The sequence below is a fragment of the Schistocerca gregaria genome, chromosome 3, assembly GCF_023897955.1.
Source record: "Schistocerca gregaria isolate iqSchGreg1 chromosome 3, iqSchGreg1.2, whole genome shotgun sequence".
Taxonomy (NCBI): domain Eukaryota; kingdom Metazoa; phylum Arthropoda; class Insecta; order Orthoptera; family Acrididae; genus Schistocerca; species Schistocerca gregaria.
In genome coordinates, this window is record NC_064922.1 from 526,042,755 (window position 1) to 526,062,768 (window position 20,014).

The window sequence follows — 20,014 nt, forward strand, 5'->3', positions numbered from 1 at the left end:
CTGCCACACGGCAGGTCTAGGGAGACTTCCTAGCACTCGCCCCAGTTGTACAGTCGACTTTGCTATCGATGGTTCACTGACTAAATACGCTCTCATTTGCCGAGACGATAGTTAGCCTAGCCTTCAGCTACGTTATTTGCTACGACCTAGCAAGGCGCCATTATCAGTTACTATTGATATTGAGAATCATGTACCGTCGAGACCGACGTTCGTCATTAATGGATTAAAGTTAAGTATTCCACCAGCTACGTCCGTTTTTCTAAATTCTAATTTCCTTGTCCTGTTCCAGACCTCACGCCAGCCTGCGTGAGCGAAATCGCGTGCCTTTCGGCCTCCTCTAGTAACATGGTGTCGGCTCTCCTGCCAATCAAAACAGGTGGCACATCGCTGCTCACGCAGATACCACGTTGCTCGCCGAAAATTTCTACCAGTCAGTTGTCCACATCGATATTCGAGTGGATTACTTGCGGTGGTGTGAAGTGAAAGCGATATTCTCTGAGTCGCCTGAGGACAGTAACAATGGTTCATTTGAGACAGAAATGTAGTTATTTGCAGTTTATTTGAAATGTTCAAATGGCTCTGAGCACTATGGGACTCAACTGCTGTGGTCATCAGTCCCCTAGAACTTAGAACTACTTAAACCGAACTAACCTAAGGACATCACACACATCCATGCCCGAGGCAGGATTCGAACCTGCGACCGTAGCAGCCGTACGGTTCCGGACTGCGCGCCTAGAACCGCGAGACCACCGCGGCCAGCTTTGAAATGTTATTGAAGCAGAAATAGTTAAACAAATGAAGATTTGGCCCAGGATTATTAACGCAATTTTTATGTAAGAGTGATTTGTAGCCTTACTCACTTACTGTGAAGTAATATTTCGTCAGTTATTATTCACATCTACTTCTTGAAATACATCTGCGAGTTCTTGATTTTCATCCTGCTATTTTACAGAATAAAAATTACAAGTTAGCTAAATCATAGGAATTTGCAAAATTATAACACCAGCTCATTTGGTCTGCAGCATCGCTCCGCGCACCGTTGCTCGCTCCCTCGCTGCTACAGTTCGCACCAAGCGAGAACATCAAGTTGAATTATAAACCCAACGATCAGTTTCTCGTAACGAAATCATATGGGCGACTTACATTTAGCTAACATTATCTTCTCTTGGAAAACTGACAGAGTTTCGGTTTGCGGTAGATGAAAATGTGACGTATGTTTAAGATTTTTTTTCGCTAAAATGTTCACCTAACATTTATATTAAAAAAAATAAAAAATTCCCGCATGTCGAAAATTCGGTTGACAGTGCCAACAAAAGAACTTTCGTAAACCGCCCGTAAATCGTCTTAATAATGTGTTGCAGTAAATAATGTTAAAATGAAAATACAGTGCAGCTCTTCCAGGACACACTGCCCCCAGTTCCATATTCGTACACTGAATAGTCTCCCGGTTCGAGTGATCTGTAAGATTACGTGTGTGTCCCGTGTGGGTCGTGGCAACCCTCCTGCTCCACGCCTTCTTGCCAAAGTTCCAATCCTAAAGTAATTATGAACGGAGTATTGTTTGTGGCCACAGAGTGGTGTCGTGTGAAGGCCGCTTTTGGAAGCAATGTTCTGCTAGTAGTGGCTCAGCGGCGGTAGGTCGGTAAGTTCAGCACTGAGCGCCACAGAAGTGCCGTGGCGCTGCGCGTCTGAAGGCGTCCGTTTAGACCACAGGTGATGGGGTCGTTTCACACTTGTCTGGCTGTCGTACAAACGACGTCGGTATACGGCTGTCAGGAGGTACATTAGACTAGGCATTTCACACTTGCCCGACGCCTGATAAACGGCACGTGACTGCCTTGTTGCTGCTGTGTGAAGCCGGCTGCCCCCACTGCCACAACCGGCTGCCGGCGACTGCAAACGAAGCCAACGCATGGAGTACAGGCTACGTGGCCATTGTTGGCGGTCACATTTAGCGGTGTCTGACGCTTGTTGTTGTGGTCGCCAACGCGTTTGTGTTCTCTCGCGTGAAATTATACTTGTTACCTGTTTTTATCACGGTGGAAGTTGAAACATTTTAGAAATCAACACTACTTAAAAGGAAAGCAAGCAAATCAGATCTAGTTCAGTTTGAACTAATCGGTGCCTTGAAGCAGAAACCAGATATGCGTACGTGGTTTTTCAGTGATATAATTCCGAACTTAGACGGTTTCGACGACGATGAAGTAGTGAAATTCCAGCTGAGAGTGTTATGAATCGCTTCTGAAATAAAAGCCCAAAACAAGCCAGTAAATGTAAGTGTGAATGATGCCCTTCAGTCTCGTTACGAAGACTCCACATTTTGCACATGGCCCACTATATCAGACCACTCCAAAACCTCTTCACTTAATTCATTCAATTTCTAAATTAAATGTTCAAATGTGTGTGAAATCTTATGGGACTTAACTGCTAAGCTCATCAGTCCCTAACCTTACACGCTACTCAACCTCAATTATCCTAAGGAAAAACACACACACCCATGCCCGAGGGAGGACTCGAACCTCCACCGGGATCAGCCGCACAGTCCATGACCTTAGACCGCTTCTTTTTTTTTTTTTTAAAATCTCTTTTTGTTCGTTTTCGTTCGTTGCACCTGCTCGGGGCGGACGTAGTAAGGCATCCGTTTAAGTTCGTTGTTGATCGATTAACTCAGTTTTTGTTACTACAGAGGGCAGCTAACCCTCTCACCGAACACGCAGAACTACCGTGCCGGCGACTTCTCGGCTAATCCCCCGCGGCTCTGAATTAAATACTTCACGTCTTAAACGTCACTTTGCGCTTAAGATTTTTGTCCGTTACAATATTATGTTTTAATACATTTATATTTGCTTCTTGAATATTTTTTACATACATTATATTAAAGTCCTTTGGAACAGGAACAGAAATTATAATAAAATTTAAAATTTTCCGTTTTCCCTGATTGTGACAGCCAACATACCTTCCCTGAAGGATGTTTTGCTGCGTGGATTGAATCCTTCGATCTTACATGCAGATTGTTAATGGTTATCAAAATCATCCTAAAATAGATGAAAAACTTATCAGCATCGTTTCTCAAGACCACATAACATACAAAGAATGTTCCAGCATCGATCATCTCATCTTGATTGGATGTACCCAATGCACCCAATTTCTCCTTTTCTTTAGACGTCTACAAAAAACCACTAGGGTAACTATTTTACTGTGATCAATTTCCTTATCCTGTGTCATACTTCAGGGACGCCTGACGTGCTGTTGTTGTTGCACCCTGTCAACACAGGCTATTGCGACGTTTACAACGCAGATGTCAGAAGTCCTTATCCGGCAGCCGTGCACCCGGCGCTGTTTTTTCCGAAAGCGGGAAAATTGTGAAACGATCTTAATATACAGAGCCTTGTAGGTAGCCATGTCGAAGTGGGTTTGTGCCGTTTTGTATTATGTCACGAACCGATACACTTCTTGATGGAACTACCCCCTGCGGGTTCGGGGATAAGAATAGGCCCGCGGTATTCCTGCCTGTCGTAAGAGGCGACTAAAAGGAGTCTCAACTGTTTCGGCCTTTAATGTGATGGTCCCCTAAGGGGTTTGACCACTCTATTTCCAAATTTTTCCGTTAGTGCATACCATTTGGGGAAGGACGCCTTACGTGGTGCATTCTATATCCATCTTGCCCTAAGATCTGGCACACCCGATATTGTCGTGGAGTTGGACTTACATCGAGCTTCTGGCCACATCCACTGCAGTGTGTTCCGGGTAGCATACATTCCCTTCATTGTGCACTTCCATCTTTGCCCTCGTGATGTACTTGGATATTTCAACACCTGACATCCAGTACGGTAGCCAGTCCGTTGTGGTGGGGTCGTCATGTACCCTATTGGTGGTAGCCCCCTGACTACTGCTGATGCCGGCCGTGGTGGTCTCGCGGTTCTAGGCGCGCAGTCCGGAACCGTGCGACTGCTATGGTCGCAGGTTCGGATCCTGCCTCGGGCATGGATGTGTGTGACGTTCTTAGGTTAGTTAGGTTTAAGTAGTTCTAAGTTCTAGGGGACTGATCACCACAGCAGTTGAGTCCCATAGTGCTCAGAGCCATTTGAACCATTTTTGAACACTGCTGATGCCTGAGCTGACATCTCCCCACGCATGCCGAGGAGTAGATGCCTATCCCTCTAGGGCAACAGGACTCCCCGCAAAGGTCGTCCTGCCAGGTGATCTTTGCTGTGGCTGGGTGGCGCCTATGGGGAGAGCCCCTGGTCAGAGTGAGTGGCATCAGGGCGGATGACCCGCAATGAAGCGTGGTACATCATCTCTCGCTGGTGGGCCTCCACCGGCAGTCGCTAAGCAATCGAGGTCTAACGTCAACGACAAGAAATTTGATCCGAGATCATTTCCCTCCATGGCCAATCCATGGGAGGAACGTATGGCTACAGAAGGCAGTGCAGATTATTCACCCCATACCTAGCCTGTACGCGAGTTGATGGTGACTCATTTATGTCGACCAAGCCCCAGTTTTTTGTGGAGCATATAGAGGACAAGTTCGGGGACGTGGAGGGCTTGTCCAAAATGCGTTCTGGGTCAATTCTAATCAAGACAGCATCCTCTGCCCAGTCACAGGGGTTGCTTGCTTGCAAATAGGTTAGGGGATGTTTCAGTTAGCATCACGCCTCATAAGAGTTTAAACATGGTTCAGGGTATTATATTCCACAGAGATCAGTCAGACGATGAACTACGTGCCAAACTGGAACAACGAGGTGTTCACTTCGTCTGGCGCGTCCATTGGGGTCCGAGGGATAATCAGGTAGCCATCGGTGCCTTCATCTTGGCCTTCGAGGGTGACGTCTTACCCGCTGTGACGTGAAACCATATATCCCTCCTCCGATGCGGTGTTTTAAATGTTGGAAGTTTGGGCACATGTCATCCCACTGTACTTCCGGCATCACATGTCGAGATTGTGGACGCCCTTCGCATCCCAATACTCCATGTGCTCCGCCTCCCATCTGTGTTAACTGCAGAGAACACCATCCCCCCTGCTCGCTGGACTGTAGGATCTTCCAGAAAGAACGGAAGATAATGGAATATAAGACCCTGGACTGCCTGACCTACTCAGAGGCGAGGCGGAAATATGAGAGGCTCCATCCTGTGCCAATGATATCAACCTACGCCGCTACTGCAACGACGTTTGTCCCATCTCCTGTGTCGTCCCGTACGGTTGGATCTATGATCGGTCAGCATCCAACAGCCCACTTGATTGTGGTGGGCATTTCACACCCTGATGCTTCTGCTCCATTTACTTCAGGAGCAACCCCCCCCCCCTCTCCCAACCATCGGGGACATCAGTTCCCCCTTCCCAGTCGGAGAAGAGTAAGACTTCTTTGCCTACTCTCGCCAGGAAGGGGTCCCTTAGGGGACCTCCCTTCTCAAGTTCCGACCAGCGGAAAAGCGGACACCCGCAAATGGCGGAAACAACCACCAGTCCCTGGTCGTAGGGCCTCACGGTCGTTGCCCGTCTCTGAGACTCACTTAGTGAAGCCCTCCAAGCCTGAACCACCGAAGGCACAGCGAGAGAAGCAGGAAAAGAAGAAATTCCCCAAGAATAATGACATTGCAATGGCACCCGTCCCACCGCTTCCTACAAGCTCTGCATCTAATGACGAGGTGGACATTCTGGCATCCTCTGAGGACGTCGATCTCGCCGGTCCCTCAGACACCATGGATAGCACTAGCATAGGTGCTCAATCGGAGGCAGCAGGTGACCCAGTGGCGTAATCTGCCTTCCCAGTCCCTTCACGCCTTCTCAGCCATGGACAGTATCATCCTCCAGTGGAACTGCAGCAGTTTCTTCCACCATCTAGCTGAGCTCCGACAGCTTATCAGCCTTCACCCTTTCTTCTGCATTGCTCTTCAGGAAACTTGATTTCCAGCAATGCGAACCCCCGCCCTCCGTGGCTATCGGGGTTATTATAAGAACCGGGCAGCTTATGAAAGGGTGTCTGGTGCTGGTATATTCAGCAGCTTAAACAGATGTGTTGGCGGCATCTAAATGATCTGCGATGCTTGGGCCACACCAGCTGGGGTGCCGACCGATCTACCCTCTTACGGCTCTACCAGGCGTTAATCCAGTCCCGTTTGGATTATGGGAGCCTGGCTTATGGCTCAGCATCCCCATCCGCGTTGCGGGTGCTGGACCCAATCCTACACAGTGGGATATGACTTGCCACTGGTGCCTTCTGGACCAGCCCTGTGGACAGCATACTTGTGGAGGTGGGTGTCCCTCCACTGCGGTAACGGCGCCAACGTTTGCTGGCCGCTTATGCTACGCATGTTTGTAGCTTGCCTAGACATCCTAACTATCGTCTACTGTTCCCACAGTCGCACGTTCATCTCCCAGAACGTCGGCCCCGGACGGGTTGTACGATCGCGGTCCGCATCAGAGAGCTTCTTTCTGGGCTCCGGGTTTTACCTCTTCCGCCTTCTTTCCGGGCACCTCTGGGTACACCCCCGTGGTGTGTGCCTCGCCCTTGCCTTCGGCTGGCATTGGCACAGGACCCGAAGGACTCAGTCCCTCCGGAGGCCTTCGGCCGCAGCTTTCTTTCCATTCTTGCAACATATCATGGCTCTGGCGTTGTTTACACTGACGGCTCGATGGTTGCTGGTCGTGTAGGTTATGCTCTGACACTAGGGGACCACTATGAACAACATTCATTGCCAGCTGGCTGCAGCGTTTTTTTCTGCTGAGCTGGTCGCCATCTCTCGTTCCCTAGAGTATATCCGCTACTGCTCAGTTGAGTCCTTCGTTGTCTGTAGCGACTCCCTGAGCAGTTTACGAGCTATCGACCATTGTTTCCCTCATTCTCGTCTGGTGATGGCTATCCAGGAGTCCCTGCATATTCTTGCCCGTTGCGGCCGCTCTGTGGTCTTTGTGTGGACCCCAGGCCATGTTGGGATACCCGGCAATGAACATGTAGACCTCCTGGAGAAAGAGGCCACCGGTAAACCATTTCTGGATATTGGTCTCCCAGAGACTGATTTGCGAGCAGTCCTCCGCCGAAAAGTTTTTGCGCTTTGCGACGCTGAATGGCTTGATCTAACCACTCCCACTAAACTTCGTGCTATAAAGGAGACGACGACTGTGTGGCGTTCCTCTATGCGGGCCACTCGCAGCGACTCCGTTCTCCTTTGTCGGCTCCGTATTGGCCACACTCGGCTGACACACAGCTATTTACTGCGTCGTGAGGACCCGCCTCTCTGTCGCTGCGGGGTGGTTTTGACGGTGGTGCACCTTTTATTGTCCTGTCCGCTTTTAGTCGAGGTCAAGCAGACATTTGCGCTGCCTGATACGCTCCCTGCCCTTTTAACTGAAGACCCTACTATGACGAGCTTAGTTTTGCGTTTTATTCGGGCAGGTTTTTTTATCATTTAATATGAGTGTTTGTTATGTTCTTTTGTGTTGATTCCGGCCTTTGGCCTACGATTTTAGACTGAGTTTTTAAAGTGTTCTCGGTGGTTGGCTTTTCCTTTTTTCTATATGGTCGGCCAACCACCGTCACACTCTGTGTGATTTTAATTCGTTTTGTCTGATCTATGTCTGTGTCTTTCTTGTCCTGTGTCGTCTGCCGTCTTTTCTGTTGTTCGTTTTTTATTCTCTGTGGGTATTTTTAGTTTTTGGAAAATGGGACCGATGACCGTAGCAGTCTGGTCCCTTTAATCCCACAAACCAGCCAACCAACCTCTTGATGAGTGACAGAACGATTTCTGACCCATCACAGGCAACGCCAGATACTCTTTCCATCCCTCTCAGAAGGACAAGCGGTAGTACGTTACAGAGCGGAGACGACAGAAAAATAATTAGTGATGTCGTTGAATGTTGCGAGTGGAAGAGCGAAAGAAAGAGTTGCTTCACCCTCTACCTCCACAAATGAGACGAAGAGGAGTAAGCTTCAGCTCTATGACAGGAATTGGAATTTTGGTTGCGACCAGCCTAAACAGGATTCACTCTCGTTGATCCCCATTTTCATCTGATGCAATCCCATTTTTTTCGCTCACATGGACCCCTTGCAGTTTGGAGTAGACCCCCAGGGGCCTATACAGGAAAGTAATTACAGACATTGGTTGCGAGTGGGTATTTGGTTGAAATTAATGGGGAAAGAGGCGAATCGGTATCGGACCGGGATTTGAACCCCGCTATTCTACGTGCTAGGCAGATTGTGTGACCGGAAAAGCCGCTTCTTAGCAAAATATTGGCTCCTTTGACATACCGAGGCATAACATTCTCTGGTGTGTGTTTCGCTAACAGTGTGTCCCTTGCTAAGCGGCGTACAGAGGCATGCACTATTTACCCTTGGTGTTGTTGTTCTTCGTAACTTCGTTGAGAAGTACAAGACCGACTATCTGGGAGAGAAGAATGCTGTCTTACGACACTATGTAGAGTTGCATCCTGAAGATTTCCCAACTCCAGAACGAAAGAAATTAGAAGAGGTTTTCAACCGGTGGAAACCTTTTCGCTGATACTTTGTTCACATCAACGTGAATTTTAGTTACATTGTAAGAATAGTAGTATGTTGTGTACTATACAGATCTACAGTTAATCATCGAGAAATGTAGATATAAATAAAAATTTGTTATTCTTAAAAAAAAAGAAATTGTGCCATCTACTCTACCACACATCCCGTCTGATCCAGATTCTCAACTTCTTCACACACTACGAATGTAGTGTCCCTTGCCCATTATCCTCATTAACCGCGGCATTTCGCTGACGCCCATAAGAGTTCGAGCCTTGTGTGTATCTGCACTGAAGACATCACTGATCGTCCTCGCCCACTCGCAGCCAATGTCTGTAACTTCGTTGTGTCTTAATTCTTAGTGGCTGCTGGATCAACATGATGTCTGTGCTATCGGATGTATAATTAAGGAGAGGACGGTGAAATGCCACGAATAATGAGGGTAGTGGGCAAGGGGCATTACATTCGGAGTGCATAGGTACGTTGAGGGTCAGTGTCTGGCGGGACGCGTGTTAGGATAGTCTGCGCAATTGCGAGAACCACTGTGTGCAGATGCTATCTGCCTAGTAAGCAGGAGACCCGGGTTCAAATTCCTATCCGACACAGATTTTCATCTTTCTCTATTGATTTATATCAATACGTACTCGCAGCTTATGTCTGTAAGTCGTCTGTGTCGTAATTCATAGTGGCTGCTGGATGTACATCTACATCTACATAGATACTGTGCAAGCCACTGTATGGTGCGTGGCGGAGGGAACGCTGCATCATTACTAGTCACTTTCTTTCCCGTGTCATTCGCAAATAGAGCGTGGGAGGCGGCGGACGGGGGGGGGGGGGGGGGGGTGGCGAGTTCTACTCTAATCTGCAAGCTGTCCATGTGAGCGAAACAAAAATTGGCATTAGATGAAAATGGAGGTCCACGAGAGTGAATTCTGTTTAGGCAGGTCACAACCAAAATTCCAATTCATCTTATAGAGCTGTATCTTACTCCTGGTACACCACGGTTCGTTTCGTTTGTGGAGGCAGAGGGTGAAGCAACTCTTTCTTTCGCTCTTCCGCTCCGTGATTTCTATCTTATCTTTCAAGTCCGTACGCGCAATGTGTGTTGGCGACGGTAGAATCATTCGGCAATCAGCTTCTAATGGCGGTTCACTAATTTTTATCAATAGTGTCCGAAAGAACTAACAACATATTTATTCATAGGATGTTCCGGAACTATTCCTTGAAATTAATGCAGGACGTAGAGAACATCAAAACAAATATATTTAGTTACGGTACCCATAGGCCCTGACGACAATTTCTGACGCTAGGGGCAATTTACACAGAAGGCAGTTTAGCATGCTAATTACAGCAGTATCATTCACAGGACCTGCTCGAATGCGCTGCCATTGGCCTGTGCGCACGCAATACATCGTCGGATCGTCCGTTCGAAGATTCCTGGCATGACTGCAATGGTACCAGCAGCGACGGCAATTCTAGCGACAACGGTTTCATACACAAGCTTCTCCATATGGCCCCAGAGTAAGAAACCAAGACAGGTCCGGAAGGGTGACCTGAGTAGCCATCTTTTTGTCTAACAGTCAATGGCACATCCAACCAGTACAGTTAAACATCCATACACTGAGCAGCTTTTTTAATGTCAGTACACATTCCCACTCAGCGACACCGACACAAAAGCTTACGCCAGCACCACTAGCAAAATGTTCCCTGACTTTGCTAGTTGACTTCAGAGACTCTACGTTCCTTATCGAAATATGCCTGTTGTGATGTTCTCTAGCACCCGCATTAATTTGAACGAATGCTATATGTTCCTTATCGAAATGCAGGGTGTACATAAACTCCGGGAACACTTTCAATTATTTATTGCACAAGAACCAAACATTGTACAGATATCATACACATGTCATTTTGAAGAGAAACCCCGTAAGATTTTTTTTCATATATACCGCTTCAGCGTAGTTTGGTAATTTGCCGATAGTCAGAGCGAGTTCAGGTGTGGATTGAGCTTTCTGTGTGTTGAGTTCGACAAAAACAAGTGTGCTACAGCTCTTCAACGGATGTTTAGAAGCAAGTACGGTAAGAAGCCAACAATAAATTCGTTACGACGGGTTGCTGGTGCTCAGCAAAGAGAGGCGGACATCGCAGTGTGAGTGAAGTGAATGTGGAGCGCGTACGAGAGACAGTCATAAGGAGCCCAAAGAAATCGGTACGTCGTGCATCCCGTGAACTTGGAAGGGCTCCAGCGACAGTGTGGAAAGTCCTGCGACAGAAGCTGTCTGAAACCATTCACATTGGAGCTAGTGCAGAAGGTCAATGACGACGACAAAGGCAAGCATTTTGAGTTTTGTTCGCAGTTGCAACAATTGAATGAGGATGGGAATGGCATTGTTGATCGCTTAATTTTTAGCGACGAAGCAACTTTTCACACTAATGGGAAAGTGAAAGGGCATAATTTTCAAATCTGGGGTGCAAAGCATCCACACGAATGCATTGAATTTGAGCGTGATTCCTCAAAAGTAGATGTTTTTTGTGCCTTGTCAAGTCGAAAACTGTACGGGCCATTCTTCTTCACCGAGAGCACTGTCGCTGGATATTCCTACTTGGACATCTTGCAGCAATGGCTGATGCCTCAAATGCAATCGAACTCTCCGTTCACCTTGTAGCAGGATGGGGCTCCAACCCATTTTCATAGTGAAGTTCCCGGGTACCTGAACACGGAGCCGCCGCATCGATGGATCGGCCGTGCTACAGAAGGGGGCAGCTGTTTCATTAAATGGTCTCCCCAATCACCAGGTCTCACTCCGTGTGACTTTTTTCTGTGGGGACCCATTAAAGATCTGGTGTATGTACCGCCTCTAACACGTGATGTAGCAGAGCTCCGGGAGAGAATGCGGGAAGCGACTACCACAATCGACGGTGCCATGCCGGCTCAATTATGGCAAGAATTCGATTACCTTATTGACGTCTGCCGGGTCACTCATGGTTCGTATATCGAATGTTTCTAAAAAAAAAAAAAAAAAAAAAAAAAAAACTTTCAGAGTTTCTCTTCAAACTGGAATATGTATGACATCTGCATCTACGTGATTACTCTGCTATTCACAATAAAGTGCCCGGCAGAGGGTTCAATGCACCATCTTCATGCTGTCTGTCTACCGCTCCAATCTCGAACGGCACGCGGGAAAAACGTTCACTTAAAGGTTTCTGTGCAAGCCCTGATTTATTTTAACATGATGATCATTTCTCCCTGTTTAGGTGGGTGCCAACAGAATGTTTTCGCACTTGAAGGAGAAGTGATTGAAATTTCATGAGAAGATCCCGTCGCAACGAAAAACGCCTTTGTTTTAATGATTGCCACTGCAGTTCACGTATCATGTCTGTGACACTGTCTCCCCCACTTCAAGATAATACAAACCGAGCTGCCCTTCTTCGTACTTTTTCGATGTCATCCATCAGTCCCACACGATGCGGATCACACACCGCACAGCAGTACTCCAGAATAGGACGGGCAAGCGTGGTTTAGGCAGTCTCTTCAGTAGACCTGTTGCACCTTCTAAGTGTTCTGCCAATGAAACGCAGTCTTTGGTTTGCTCTACCCACAATATTATCTTTATGATCGTTCCAATTTAGGCTATCTGTAATTGTAATCCCTAAGTATTTAGCTGAATTTACAGACTTCAGATTTGTGTGACTTATCGCGTAATCGAAATTTAGCTGATTTCCTTTAGTACTCATGTGAATATCTTCACACTTTTCCTAAGTCGGGGTCAACTACCACTTTTCGCACCGTACAGATATCTTATCTAAATCATTTTGCAAGTAGTTTTGATCATCTTATGACTTTACAAGACGGTAAATGACAGCATCATCTGCAAACAATCTAAGACGGCTTCTCAGTTTGTCTGCTATGTTGTTAATATAGATCAGGAAAAATAGAAGGCTTATAACACTTCCTTTGGGAACGCCGGATATTACTTCTGATTTACTCGATGACTTTCCTTTTATTTCTACGAACTGTGACCTTTCTGACAGGAAATAACGAATCGAGTTGCACAACTGAGGCGTTACTCCGTAGGTACGCAGTTTGGTTAGCAGACGCTTGTGAGGAACGCTGTCGAAAGCCTTCTGGATATCTAAAAATATGGGATCAATTTGCCATCCCCTGTCGATAACACTTCTTACTTCATGAGTATAAAGAGCTAGTTACCGGTCGGTGTGGCCGAGCGGTTCTAGGCGCTACAGTCTGGAACCTCGAGACCGCTACGGTCGCAGGTTCGAATGCTGCCTCAGGCATGGATGTGTGTGACGTCCTTAGGTTAGTTAGGTTTAAGTAGTTCTAAGTTCTAGGGGACTGATGATCTCAGAAGTTAAGTCCCATTGTGCTCAGAGCCATTTGGGCCGAAGAGCTAATTGTGTTTTACAAGAACTATATTTTCGGAAACCGTGCTGACTATGTGTCAATAAATCGTTTTCTTAAGGCATTTCATAATGTTCGATACAGCATGTGTTCCAAAACTCTACTGCATATCGACGTTAGTGATATCGGTATGTAATTCAGCGGATCTGTACAATGGTTAATTGTTGTGCAATGAATAATTTAAAGTGCTAGCGGACTATATATATGTTTGTTTTGATGTTCTCTAACAGAAATTAGAAAAAAATTAGAAATTTGTGGTAAGTCCTATGAGACCAAACTGCTGAGGTCATCGGTCTCTAAGCTTACACTCTGCTTAATCTAACTTCAACCAACTTACGCTAAAGGCAACACACATATCCTTGCCCCCTCCGACGGGGGCAGCAGCGCGATCCGTGCAGGGCGCCCGAGACCGCACGGCTAACCCCGCGGCTGTTCTCTAGCGTCCACATTAGTTTAAACGAACAGTTTCGGAATATCCTGTATAGACCACTTTGGAGATCACTGATATGTAAGATCCTTCGCCAGAGGAAACGCCTCCGAGGAGCGATTCTCGGTAGCTCCGTGTGAAGAGGCTGTAGGAAGTGAGTGGGCTTGCCTGCGATGTGTGAGCAGCGAGGCTGCAGCACAAAAGTACAGTCGAATACTGACCTTCGATGAGGTGTATGTGCAGGTCGGACTTGTCGAAGTCGTAGTGCAGGCGCAGGTGGAGGCGGCCGAGGCTGCGGCCGCGGGTGCGCGCGTCCAGGAAGAGAGGGCCGTCGCGGCGCGCGTACAGGTCGGGCTGCAGCGCGCCCAGCGGCGAGGCGGGCGGCTCGCGCGACGGCGGCGGCGTGCCGGGCCCCGCCGACAGCAGCAGCGGCGACAGGCAGCGGCCGGCGCGCGGCTGCGGCTGCACCTGCTGCAGCGACGGCGACGGCGACGGCGACGGCGAGGGCGACGGCCCGGGCCCGGGACACGAGGGGCACGGCGAGGCGGCGCGCGCGCCCACCGGCGACGGCGACCGCTCCGGCCCGCCCAGCGGCGTGCGGATCACGGGGCTCGAACCGCGCTGCGACCCCTGGCTCTGCCACACACGCAAAGCGCACGCGCTCCAGCCCGAGCACTGGACAAAGCCTGATCGCCAAAGTTCTAAGCCGTGGCGTCGGAAACTGGCGATCCTGCTGTAGTACAATGCTTGTACGAGGGTAATCCAGGAGGGGAGCGACTCTTTTGCCTTAATACGAAGGACATGCGTGAAGTTTTAATCGTCACCTCGAAGAAATAACGTTATATCTTAAACATAAGACGCATTCAGATGGAAACTGAATACCTGGCACAACGGGGCCATTGAATGGTTCGATTCAAAAGTAATCACTACACGTGTTAAAGAATTAATCGCACCGGGAGACGAGAAGATCGGTGTTTGTTTCGCAGAAAGTGGTCGGCCACTGGCAGATCCACAATCGCACCGGCCCTTTCACTTCCACGTCCTACTGAAACTGACATCCATGCATGTCTTTCTCCACGTCGCCAAAGATATGAAAGGCGAAAGATCCAAGCCACACTACTGGCCATTAAAATTGGAAGATGACGTGCTACAGACGCGAAATATAACCGACATAAAGCAGATGCTCTGATATGCAAATGATCAGCTTTTCAGAACATTCTCAAAAGGTTGGCGCCGGTGGCGACACCCACAACAACAAATGAGGAAAGTTTCCAACCGGTTTCTCATACACAAACAGCAGTTGACCGGCGTTGCCTGGTGAAACATTGCTGTGATGCCTCGTCTGAGGACGAGAAATGCTTACCATCACGTTTCCGACTTTGATAAAGGTCGGATTGTAGCCTATCGCGATTGCGGTTTATCGTATCGCGACATTGCTGCTCGCGTTGGTCGAGATCCAATGACTGTTAGCAGAATATGGACTCGGTGGTTTCAGAAGCGTAATACGGAACGCCGTGCTGGATCCCAACGGCCTCGTATCACTAGCAGTCAAGATGACAGGCATCTTATCTGCATGTCTATAATGGATCGTGCAGCCACATCTCGATCCCTGAGTCAACAGATGGGGACGTTTGCAAGACAACAACCATCTGCACGAACAGTTCGACGACGTTTGCAGCAGCGTGGACTATCAGCTATGCGGTTACCCTTGACGCTGCATCACAGACAGGAGCGCCTGCGATGGTGTACTCAACGACGAACCTGGGTGCACGAATGGCAAAACGTCATTTTTTCGGATGAATCCAGGTTCTGTTTGCAGCATCATTATGGTCGCATCCCTTTTTGGGGACATCGCGGTGAACGCACATTGGAGACGGGTATTTGTCATCGTCATACTGGTGATGGGGTGCCATTGGTTACACGTCACGGTTACCTCTTGTTCGCATTGACGGAACTCTGAACAGTGGACGTTACATTTATGATGTGTTACGACCCATGAATCTACCCTTCATTCGATCTCTGCGAAACCCTTCATTTCAGCAGGATAATGCACGACCGCATGTTGCAGGTCCTGTACGGGCCTTTCTGGATACAGAAAATGTTCGACTGCTGCCCTGGCCAGCACATTCTCCAGATTTTTCACCAATTGAAAACGTCTGGTCAATGGTGGCCGAGCAAATGGCTCGTCACAATATGCCAGTCACTACTGTTGATGAACTGTGGTATCGTGTTGAAGCTGCATGGGCAGCTGTACCTATACACGCCACCCAAGCTCTGTTTCATTCAATGCCCAGGCGTATCAAGGCCGTTATTACGACCAGAGATGGTTGTTCTGGGTACTGATTTCTCGGGATCTATGCAGCCAAACTGCGTGAAAATGTAATCAGATGTCAGTTCTAGACTAATATACTTGTCCAATGAATACCCGTTTATCATCTGCATTTTTTCTTGGTGTAGCAATTTTAATGGTCAGTAGTGTATAGGGAGGATTTTGCAGCGTTTCCCAGCCGTATCACTGAAGTGTAGCTTTTGTCCGGCGGCAGTGTGGGGACGGGCGTTATCGTGCAACATGATGATTGCATCCGACACATCCCTGGGCACTTGCGGCTTATGGCGCATCGCTTTTTCTGTCCAAAGTGTTCTCAAAGAGCTGCAGGTTGATTGTGGTTGCACGCTGGAGGAACTTCAAGAGGAGAGGGGACACTGCAGTCGAATAAGAGGGTCATCATAACCTTACTGGAACTTGTGTGAACAACTTTGGATTTCTTTGGCAGAAAAAACGTGGGATGTTTCCATTGTTGGCTTTTCTGTTTTCTCAGAAAGCTATTGAAAGGAATCATTCTGACGATAGCATTCGCTCCCACGCTGCCAATCGGACGAAGACTACGCTTCAGTGATTTGGTTGGGAAATACTGCAACATCCTCGATACAGCCGGATCTTTCGACATGTCATTTTCACATCTTTGACGGCGTGAAGAAAGACATGCTTTGGCGTCGGTCTCAGTCGGACGAGGAAGTGCAACATTACGTGCGGTTGTGCATACATCAGCTGCTGGCCGCATTCTACGACACGGGAAGTGAGCGTTTCGTCTCCCAGTGCGATAAATGTCTCAACACGTATAGTGACTAATTTGAATATAACCATTCCTGTTCCGTCGGGTATTAGGCTTTCTTTTGGCTGCCCCTCGTATATTATAATGCAAAAGTGTGTTTATGATGAGTGTGTGTCTGTGTGAGTTAGTGTGTTTGTTACTTCTTGATGCTGAAAGGCGTAAACGTATCTGGATGAAATTTACATTGGAAGTAGCTTGTACCTTGAATTATATTTACCTACCTATCAAAGGGGACAGTGTGAGGTGGAAAAGAAGAGGAGCCCACGACGCGCGAATGCCCATGCTTTATTCAACCAGTATTTGAGAATGAGAGCACTTAGTGGCTTGTAACAAACTCTACACACATCAAACCATTACGGAACATTTCCTCGCTGGCAATCCTCACAAAATCAGGAATGGAAAAAAGTTTATCGCTTATTATGTTTCGGCTGTTCATCAGTAAAACTTACGCGCATGAAGAATAATGTTTTAATTTATAAATGTACTAGCGACACATTTTCCAGGCAGAGTTCACAAAAACCAGTGAGTGTACCACCAAAGTTATACAATTGTACGACACTTAGTTCATAAGATATGACACCAGGGTTACCAAACTGCAGGGTGAAGTTAGGTACAGACACAGATAAATTTTATACAAATATGTGTGAAATATGTTTGACATGAGACACGGGTAAAAAGCTCGTCCTAAGCTCCTGGAAAGATTTTAAGCAAATTTGGCAAACATATTAGTTACGATTTGGGAAGAGATACTGGAGCGAGAGGGGCGGTAAGAACCACAATACTCCAATTGGGATGAGTTTGATAACGTGGAGAGAGAAGGGAGTGGAGGAGTTGAGCAAGCGGAGACGGAGAATGAGGAGATGGACACATAGAGGAGGGGGGGGGGGGGGGGGAGGGAGCAGATGGACAGATACACTATGTGATCAATGGGGCGCTCCGCAAAACTCACACACCTCGAAAGTGGTCAGGTGATTGGGTGTTACTTGTGTCATACATCTGTAAGCCAGATTTCCACACTCCTAAACATCCCTAGGTCCACTGTTTCCGATGTGATAGTGAAGAGGAAGCGTTAAGAGACACGTACAGCACAAAAGCATACGGGCCGACCTCATCTGTTGACTGACAGAGACCGCCGACAATTGAACAGAGTCGTAATGTGTAGTAGGTAGACATCTATCCAGACCATCACACAGGAATTCCAAACTGCATCAGGCTCCCCCGGGACGAAATTTGTGTACCCGCCCACCTGCGACTAGCGTTATTCCATGTGAAAGTGTGAGAAACGTTTTCGAAATGTTTGCGAATCTTTCAACAGAGGCGGGACGTTGGTAACAGCCCGGTATTCACGAAGTCGGATGTGTGAAACCGCCTCAAATTGCACACCCACGCTGGTCAGCACACAGGGCCTCATCGTTAATCCGCGATGCGGACTCGATCTGGGCCACTGGGCGCCCAGATCCCAGAATTGGCGTGGTAAGGCGCGCATCTATCGGGGCGGGTTCACTCATAGAGCATCGTGCGCTAATTCGGTTTTGGCTGCAGCAGAAATGTTACAGGAGTGTTACGTCAATCCAGATGGCTAAAGAAGTCATTTTGACTTACTTGACACAGCTACACCATTCTCACTGTTGTCGATGACGAATTAGCGCACGATACTGCACCTTATCGATGGGCTGAGCCGTTTTATTTTTGCTGCTCTTGCGGCGTGTTACGATACTATGGGATCGACTTTTCAACGTTTTCCATGGCTGCAGACGTGTACCTACGAACAAATAAAGAGTTAATTACCCGACATTATTTTTTCGAGGTGGATCAAAACTTTGTGACTATTCCCCATAAATTCGAGAACTATGTTTTATTGACGAAACACATGTCACATAGAATATCGAAACTCACTTTTTTCTCCACGCAGTCATCTTCGTTATTTAAACACGTATGATATCTATCCACAAGTTTTAGAATTATCGTGTCATAGTCGCTCTCCACCTCTAAAAACGGCACATTTTGTCGGGCGTGATATCCGGTATGGCATGTCGAGTGCCTGCATGATGCTGTGTGTAAGCTAGTCGGCCTTCAGAATAAATAGGGACCTGATAGAGCCTGGTGGAAGCGGCCAGATCTCTCGACTAACGCGAATGGCCCTACTTTCCTGTGCTGGACGGGGCATGTATAGTGTTGACAGCTCAAAAGAATGGCAGTGAGTGGTGGGAGAGAACTCGGAAAACGTCACAACAGCCGCACCTCTCGCTTCTTCCCACCCGCGGCAGTCTACGTTTGTCGCACCCGGTGCCACATTCCTGTCGGCACTCCTACGGTCCGATAAATCGCTATGTGTGAACACTCAGCCCACTGCCAGCCCTCCTCCGCTGCACCCATATCGGGACCTTAAACCTGCCCCCCCCCCCCCTCCCCCTCTCCAACTGGGTCTTAGCCCTTTCCGACTCGAATTTTTATTGTTTGACACTTCACAATCTTGTTATATCGTTATGATCAACTGGAAATTTTTTTACTACAAAGAAAATGCGGAAAAACATATTTTGAGCTCTATTTCATTTTCTTTTCGAAAAGGGACTTGAGAGTACCGTCGGGTCATAATGCTACTGTCATCGGAAAACATTACTTCATGTTAAATGGTGATGATAAAAACATTTCTTTCTCTCGGTGCCACAAACACCTTACATTGGGAACACTTTGAATGAGGTGCTGATTCTATATCATAGATAACACAGTTTTCACATCACTTACGATTAGCAATAAAACCTAGCTATGAACTCCAAGATTTTGGGTTCAGTATCACCTGACAGTGAAAATTCCTTCTTCATTCTTTTGTCCTAAAAAGAGTAAGATATTTCTTGTTACCACTGCTCTCTTCAAATTGAATTCTTTCCGCTTCTAGAGAATAAGTGGGAGTATTTTGCTGGCATGGTGTGATTTTCCGTTTGTTTGGTCTGTGAATTGTTGAGTCTGAATTCTTCAAGAACCTGATACGTTTCAGAATAACTACTTTCCTCATTTGGTGTATCAATATCAGATGGAGCCGCTCCAATCTCTCCTTACGTTTCAACTTTCTTGCCATTTCAAACAGTCCTTAACATTTTCTGCTTACAAAACGATTATTATCATAAACACACTTAGCACAAAATGGAGAAAATATATGAAGACTGGTTTATCACAAGAAACATTCAGAATCAAGCACAGCTGTCCACCTTGCAACTGCACGCAAGGAAATAGGGAGAGCGCTGCATGTGCTGTAATTCAAATTTCTTTGGAGCCATAGATTTCGGCGATGTGTTAACAAGGTGAAATGAAATGTCGTGTGACTAGGGCCTCCCGTCGCGTAGACCGTTCGCCTGGTGCAAGTCCTTCGAGTTGACGCCGAATCGGCGAGTTGTGTGTCGATGTGGATGAAATGATGATAAGGGTAACACAACACCCAGTCCCTGAGCGGAGAAAATCTCCGATCCAGCCGGGTATCGAACCGTTAGGTATGACATTCCGTCGCGCTGACCACTCCGCTACTAGGGGCGGGCATCAAAACCAATTACGAAAGGTCTTACACGTGATGTATGTA

At 47.5% G+C, this 20,014-nt stretch overlaps 1 protein-coding gene across 1 annotated transcript in view; it reads right to left on the reverse strand.

The window, feature by feature from the left end:
• The window catches only part of LOC126355448 (synaptotagmin-6), a 180,551-nt gene that overhangs the window by 145,792 nt on the left and 14,745 nt on the right, over positions 1 to 20,014 (reverse strand). The window contains exon 2 of the mRNA XM_050005763.1: positions 13,552 to 13,966. Coding sequence (XP_049861720.1) covers positions 13,552 to 13,966 — 415 coding nt within the window. The remainder of the gene's footprint in view (positions 1 to 13,551; positions 13,967 to 20,014) is intronic.